This window comes from Vombatus ursinus, unplaced genomic scaffold, assembly GCF_900497805.2.
Source record: "Vombatus ursinus unplaced genomic scaffold, bare-nosed wombat genome assembly UNPS02014945.1, whole genome shotgun sequence".
In the NCBI taxonomy this organism is placed as follows: Eukaryota; Metazoa; Chordata; class Mammalia; order Diprotodontia; family Vombatidae; genus Vombatus; species Vombatus ursinus.
In genome coordinates, this window is record NW_020954723.1 from 21,545,038 (window position 1) to 21,552,703 (window position 7,666).

A 7,666-nucleotide genomic window follows, 5' to 3' on the forward strand; every position below is an offset into this window, starting at 1 on the left:
TCTATCTATCTATCTATCTATCTATCTATCTATCTATCTATCTATCTATCTATAAATATAACTATAGATAGATAGAAATAGATACACATATGCATACATATATACTGATTCAATTGGCTGACCATTCAACAGCTATGATCATGAAAGTTGTGGTTGGGGCAATAGACAATAGACACTTAGTTATCACTTGACTTTTCCTGTGTGGATTGTTAGGCAATTCTTTTTTGAATGTCCATAGATCTCACTGAAGAGGTCCTGTGGTATTCCAGGACTTGATGTAATAAGGAGAGTGTCATTTACAAATAGGAGTGTCTAGAGGGCCTCCCCTCTCTTTTTCCATTCATACTCTTTGCTAGATATCTTTGGTAACCCTATATTCCTCTCTTTTATGCCTCATTGAATATTGATGTATAGAATAAACCTTCTCATCCTTCCCAGCTCATGGTACCTGGTCTTCCATTTTAGCCCCTTGGAGTTCCTTGAATGTTTTAGAAAGTAGTCCTGAGTAATTTGAATTAACTCACCCAGCTGGCCCTGGAATGGCTCATGAGTGTGAGAGACAATTGGGAGGAGAAGTCGGGAATCTACCTTGTTTCTCTTGTGGCTTAGGAGGAAGCTTCTTGAAGGAGGAAGGGGGAAAGCACACCATTTGGGTACTGGGTAAGAGAGGACAACAAACTATGCAAGTCAACCAACCCAACTTGGTACTTGGGATGGAGATCTGCTTGGAATATATGAAAGGGCAGTGTATTCCTGCTCACTGAAAAACTTTCTTTGAGGCCTGAGTTCAGAAGAAACTCTAGTGTGAGGGAGAAGTCCAAGGGTAGGGTCCCTTGTTTGGCACTGCAGGAGAGTAGGATTCAGGGAGCAAAGTATCTCCAGCCAGGAAAAGGGAGCTTTGGACCATACCTAGCAACTACAGGATAGACTTCTAAGGGAAGACTTTACTTGAGGAACTTCAATACTGGGATACTTCGAGCTGAGAGCTGCAGAAGATGCTACTGGGCACTATTTACTGGAAGACAGAAGGCAGAGTAAAGAGTTACATTCTGCGCAATAGCCAGAGTTTGTAGGCAACTGCCATTATTTTACATGAGCTCTGTTTTGTGAACCTTATTTGTTTTCTTTACTCTGGGTTAATGAGACTGCCTGATATCCACCTCCTCTGTTATCTAGACTGAAACACTTTAAGTCTGTGAAGGGCCAGTATTCTTTTCACCTAGATATCTTTTCCAGTAATGGTCACTAGATCATCTAGTAGGCAGAACTCCACTCAATAAACATGAATATGTGTGTGTGTAAGAGAGACAATGACAGAGAGACACAGAAAGATCCACAGAGAGACAGAGAGGTACAGGGAGACAGCAGAGAGAGAGAGAGAAAGAAAGAGAGAGAGAGAGACAGAGAGACAGAGAGAGAGAGAAGCTAATGAGGACTACAAAGCATATAGACTATCTAGTGAAATTCCTAATTCATTTCATTTATTAAGTATATGATCCAGGTACTGTATTGGGTGGTGGGGATATGAAGACAAACAAAGTCATTTTGGCTAGTTGGCACAGTGGATAGAGTGTTGGGCCTGGAATTGGGAAGAACAGAGTTCAAATCCAGTTTCAGATATTTACTAGCTGTGTAACCCTGGGCAAGTTACTTAACCTCTGACTGCCTCAGTTTCTTCAATCAAAATAGGGATAATTAACAGCATTTATGTCCCAGACTTGTTATGAGGATTAAATGAGATAATTTTTTATTAATTTATTTTAAACTTAAATATACAATAAGAAAAGAAAAAATGTTACAGACTTAAATACTAAAACTTAAATGAGATAAAACTTAATCTAGCATAATGCCTGGAACATAGTAGGTGCTATATAGATGACTATCCTCTCTTACCTCCTCCATTCTAAAAATATAAGGCACATAATTATTTCTGAATAGAAGATGGCAGTAGACAGCTCTCCAGGACCTGGTTGTGCCTATTTGCTGATTGATAGATTGGTTAATTGACTTTGACTACCACTGTGGGAATGGGCAGAGAAAGAGTTGTCAGCACAATCAGTTCATACTCATACTTAGTTGTTCTCCTAAACATCAGTTCAATTCAATTCAACAAACATTTATTAAGAACATACTTCATATAAGGCACTGTATTAGGCACTAAAGATACCAAGGCAAGAACAAAAAACAACAACAACAACAACAACAAAAACCCAATAGTCCCTGATCTCAAGTAGCTGATATTATACATTTTCCTCAGGAGACATCCTGGCTACACTTGGTTCCCAATGAACTGTCCTAGAACTCTTGAAAAAAAGGACAGTGAACAGGATATCAGTCATGAATAGCATGAAGAAATCACAGTGCAAATAATCTATCATAATTATCCTCATAATATACAGTCCTATATGTCCCATAGAACTCAGTATAAACATAACAGATGCTAGACAGGATGAAAATCATGGATGGATTGAATCTGGCACAATTGGTGGAGGAAGCAGCTACATTGATGGGATCAGGGATCCACCAAAGTCCTTTCCTTTCCTTCTCATTCTCCTCCTCCTCTCTTCTCTTCTCCTCTCTTTCCTGTCCTCTTCTTTCTTTTCCTTCCTCAGTCTTTGAGACTGAGTCTTTCTATCTTGTCTAGGCTGGAAGCTGGGTTGGTTTATGCCTCCTCAGGTAGCCTACTTCCCTTACTCCTTCCCCCCAACCAGGGGTTTCCTTGTATTAGTGCTAGACTTAGTGCGGACACCCAGTTGACTTAGTCCACTGAAGCTCAGAACTCCTAAATTCAAGTGATCCACTATCCTCGGCCTCCTCAGTAGTAGGGATTACAGATGTGCACTACCCAGGCCAAGACATCAAAATATTTTTAAAGTATCTAAATAAAAGAATAAATGAACAAGTAAAAGGAGTATGTTGACTCATAATCCTCCATTTCCCCTGAACAAAAAAGCTTTAGCTATAATGTGGTATAGCTAGAAGGAGGATTTTTTCTTATATGACATTCAAATATGGAGTACAAACATCATTTTGAACTTGTATTTGCTCACTCAGATCCAGGAGAGGTAGGAAATATATCAGGGAGAGATCTGGTAACTTTTATATTCCCTCCAGAAATACCTTAAAGGTAAGGAAGACTTTGAGGATGGGAAAGCTTTGAATGGGCTATTTAGGAACACTGGAACTTCCTCTGGTAGCCTTAAAAATTAACAGCCTTACCCCATCTGGGTGGGTCCTGTTAGAAGGCAGAGAAATGACTTAGCTGAATTTGTCAGTTCCCTTGCAGCCTTAAGATTGCATATAAACAAGGGCTGGAAACCTATCTTGAAATCCAACCTCCCTGACTATACATGGGATCAAGAATGGCGAAGATTCCACTTCCAACTCTTTCATTGTTGATCAATCAATCACAAACCAACAAACATCTATTAAGTACCTGTTCTGTGCCAGGCCCTGTGCTAGGCTCTGGTGATACAAAGACAAAAATGAAACATGACCTGCCCTCAAGAGGCTTTCATTCTATTGGGAGTTAAGAGTAACATGTACAAAGGAGTATGTCAAACATAAATACAAGGTAATTTTGTAGGGGAAGTACTAGCAGCTACGGGGGAGGGGGGAATCAAGAAAAGCTCCCTAAGGAAATTGTATGTAAGCAGCACTTTGAAGAACATTAGGTATTCTAAGAGTTGGAGATGGTGAGATGGTGCATCACAGACATGGAGGACAGACATGCAGAGGCACCCGAGTTTGTGTGTGAGGGACAGCAGCAAGGCCAGTTTGACTGACTGTGGAGTGTGAGAGTCTGGAAAGGTAGGCTGTAGCCAGAATGAAGCCTTTAAATATCAAACAGAAGAGATTGCATTTAATCTTAGAGGCAATAAAAAGCCACTAGAGTTTGAGGACCCACTTTGCATGGTCAGACTTGTGCTTTAAAGAATTATTACTCTGGCATCTGTATGAAGGACAGATTGGAGAGGGGAGGGACTTGAAGTGGAGGGCCCAATTAGGAAGCTATTGCAATAGTCCAGGGGGGAAATGATGAAGACCTGAAATAGGGTGGTGGCTGTGTGAGTGGGGAGAAGCAGATGGATGTGAGAGATATAGATAGAACTGATAAGACTTGGTAGCTTATTGATGGATTTGACCCAGCGTTAGGTGGCAACTCATAGTTTGATTCCCAGTCCTATCCCTTGCTGTTGGGGCTACTGATGGGGCTGTTGCTTTGGTTTCCTGAGTAAGAGGACATAGTGCCAGGTTACAGCTCAGTCAGTACCCTTGACCCCAATAAGCAAAAGGGTATCTCAGACTTAAAGGGGAATTCGGCATTTGCAACACAGGATGCTGCAGTAAAGTGGGATGCTGATGGAGAGAGAGGGGTGTTAATCATCCAGTCTATAATTGGAATGAAGAGAAGATTGTGAAAATTCCAGGTCCCACCTGCCACGGCCACCATTTTCACTGCCTTTTTTTTTTTCTGCCTTTGGACTTTGCTTTGTTCATACTCACCACTAAGGCTATGGCAATGGCTTTGGTACCATTGGGTCCCAGCCCATGATGATTGAGGTTCATGTGGGTTTCCTCCATGTTTCTGATGAAGTAAGACACAGGAATCACTCCTACAAGCTTGCAGGCTTCTAGGTATAGATCTTCTTGTCCTGTGGTGAAAGTCTTCTCAGAGTCAACTAAGAAAAAGTACAAAAAGCAGAGTCAGAACACTTTCTTTCCCAATCTTCCCCTTGCTCCCCTTCCTCCTGAGCCACTCCACTTCTTAGCCATTCTTCCCTGGACACGAAGGATCTAGGTTCAAATCAGTTTTGCCACTCATTACTTGTGTGAACCTGAACAGATCACTTATCCTTTCTAGGCCTCAGTTTCCTCATCTATAAAAATAAGCAAATTGGACTAGATGGTATCTAAAATACCTTTGAAATTTAAATCTATGGTTCAGGAGCCAAAGCCATCCTTGTGGGGAGAAATCATTGTGGAGAAGAGGCCCACTTTTCTCATCACCACCAGCAACTCCTGCTAACCAACTGTCCCCAAAAGGCAGGCAGGCACAGAAGCATTGGGAGTGGCAGCACCTCCCAGACCTCTGGTCTTACTTACAGACTAGCCCTCATAGCCACCATCCTAGGAGGCTTCTCCTATTGAGAAAGGGTCAGCCATCCCCACCAACTGTCCATAGGGCAGGCAAGCCAGACTAATAGAAGCAGCAAGATTAGAAGAACAGTTAGGAGGCCGAATGTGCTGGGCAAGTCAGACCACCACCACCACCACCGTGACCACCATCTTCCCTCAATCCCTGATGAAGACCATCAAGGACCCTGACCCCAAGAGCTTTGGGAATGGCAATGCTTCCATTCCAGCACTGATAGCCAAAATTCTGGGAAGAAACTCTGTGGAGATGGAACTGCTCCTGTAGATACTACAGCCACCACACATCTATCAAAGACTTAGAAAAGAAAAGTTCTTATCACCAAAGTCCTTGGTATCCTCAAATGGCTCAACATCTGAAACCGATAGGGTTTTGTCAGTGGAAATGACAATAAAGAAGAGGCATTAATATCTGCTTTGCTGCTGCACCCTAAGGACCATGGGCTATTTCCATCTAACTTGCAGCTGAAACCTTTCATATATATTGCCTCTCCCATTAGAATGTAAGCTCCTTAAGAGCAGAGACTGTCTTACTCTTCTCTTTGTACCCTCAGCACTTATCATTGTGCTTTGTACATAAGAAACATTTTAATAAATATTCTATCTATCTATTCATCCATTACTATGATTCTTTAGGATTTATCATGGTGAGTGGGCCTCCTCAGGGCTGCTATAGCATTATGAGAGAGAACAAACCTGAAAAGTTCCATCTGATAAAATGCTTCCTTGGGGAATAAGGTTAGGTATTCTATTAGTAGGACTCCAAGCTTTCAAAGAAAAAAATTAGGTGGTATCCTTCATCCAAATCAGTAATTCAGAGTGGGCTTTCAAGGTTTTGAGTCTTTGTAGGACCACAAAAGCACTACAGAAGAGTCAATCAATCAATCAACAAGCATTTGTTAATCCTGTGCTGCACTGGGCCTTTGCACAAGGCACAGTACAGGAGAGAAAACACGGGCTCTGGAGTCAGAAGCCTCCGATGCTTACCAGCTAGGTGAACTTGGGCAAGTCACAATTCCCATGGAACTCAGTTTCCTCAGCTTTAAGAAGAGGGAATTGGATTAGAGGTCCTCTGAGGTCCCTTTTAGCTTTGGATCTAAGATCTTATGATCCTTAGGAATAATAAGACAAAAGTGAAACAATTCCTGCCTACAAGGAGCTTTCATCTTATGGGGAAAAACAAGATGTATACATCAAAACAAACACAACATATGTACAAAGTAATTTCAGAGGATCGTGGAGGCAGTGGCAGTTTGGGGGATTAGGAAACCCTAGAAGATGGCATTTGGAATGAGCTTTAAAAGTGAGGGATTTTAAGAGAAAAAGTGGGGAGGATGTGCATTCCACACAAAAGGGACAAGTCTGTACAAAATAACAGAGAAGGAAATGAATGGGATACCATGTACAAAGAAGAGCAAGTAGGTTGGCTGAGTTGGAATGTAGCATACGTTAAAGATATTAATGTGTTATAAACCTGGAAAAACAAACTGCAGCTAGATTATGAAGGGTTTTAAATGAGAAACAAATGAGTTTGCATTTTGTCCTAGAAGAAATAGGGAGACACTGAAGTTGACTGAATCCTAGTGACATGGGTCGGACCTTCACTTTAGGAAAATCATTTTGGTGGCTGTGTGGAGGATGGACTGGAGAGGGGAGAGACTTGAGATGGGGAGACCAGTTGTGAAACTATTGAATAATAATACAGAGAGTGGTGGTCCAGTGACTGGAGAGAGAACCACTGAGATTTATTTGTAGGGCTCACCTCATTTTTTAACGGTTTCCCATGTATTATTTTCATTTTATTATGCCCTTGCCCATTTTATAGTTGGGGAAACTGAGGCCCACAAATGTTAGACAAGTTGCCCAGTCTTACAAAGAGGGATAGAACCCAAAGTCAATATGAGGTCTCTGCTTCTTAATGTAGAGAAATTTTGATTACTTTGGTTTCCTGTGTTTTAGACCAGCCCAGCCTAGCTCATGCCCAAGAGAGTCTGGTTTCTTTCAGTTCCTGATATCTCAACAGCTAGGTCTCCTTTTGGTCATGCCAGGTCTACTGGCTGAGCTCTCTGTTGTCTGGCTTGGATCTAAATTTTGCATCTGTTTTCCTTCTTATCCCAGGGATTTTGGCCAGCTGAGCATAAGCATTTCCAAGGAAGACAGGGCTGCCTTTGTCAGGGAAAGGAAAACAGGGCAGCTTATCCTGTGGTCATAGATACATATTGGCCTTCTCTTTCAGATCCAAAACGATAATTTTTGGATGTGAAGGATGGCATGGCATGGCTGATGAAGGATAGCCCCTTATGGGAGGTGACCTCTCCTCCCTGACTGTGCTTAAGAGCATTGCTCTTCCGATTTGGACCTCCTGTTAATGATGCCACACCCACCAATGTCCAGTCAGGTCCTTTCATAATGTCAACTGATGTTGATGCTTCCCACTTGGGACCTAGGGATGATGTTACTTGAGGCCACCAGTGAGGGACTTTTTCTTTTATAAACAGTGGTTCTTGCCCTA

At 41.9% G+C, this 7,666-nt stretch overlaps 2 protein-coding genes across 3 annotated transcripts in view; one reads left to right on the forward strand and one right to left on the reverse strand.

The window, feature by feature from the left end:
- Positions 1 to 7,666, reverse strand: part of LRRC74A (leucine rich repeat containing 74A) — a 51,794-nt gene that overhangs the window by 37,334 nt on the left and 6,794 nt on the right. Inside the window, exon 3 of the mRNA XM_027844764.1 lies at positions 4,507 to 4,682. Within this exon, the coding sequence (XP_027700565.1) occupies positions 4,507 to 4,682 (176 nt within the window). The remainder of the gene's footprint in view (positions 1 to 4,506; positions 4,683 to 7,666) is intronic.
- The window catches only part of ANGEL1 (angel homolog 1), a 73,798-nt gene that overhangs the window by 33,670 nt on the left and 32,462 nt on the right, over positions 1 to 7,666 (forward strand). The gene's annotated exons all lie outside the window — the stretch shown is intronic.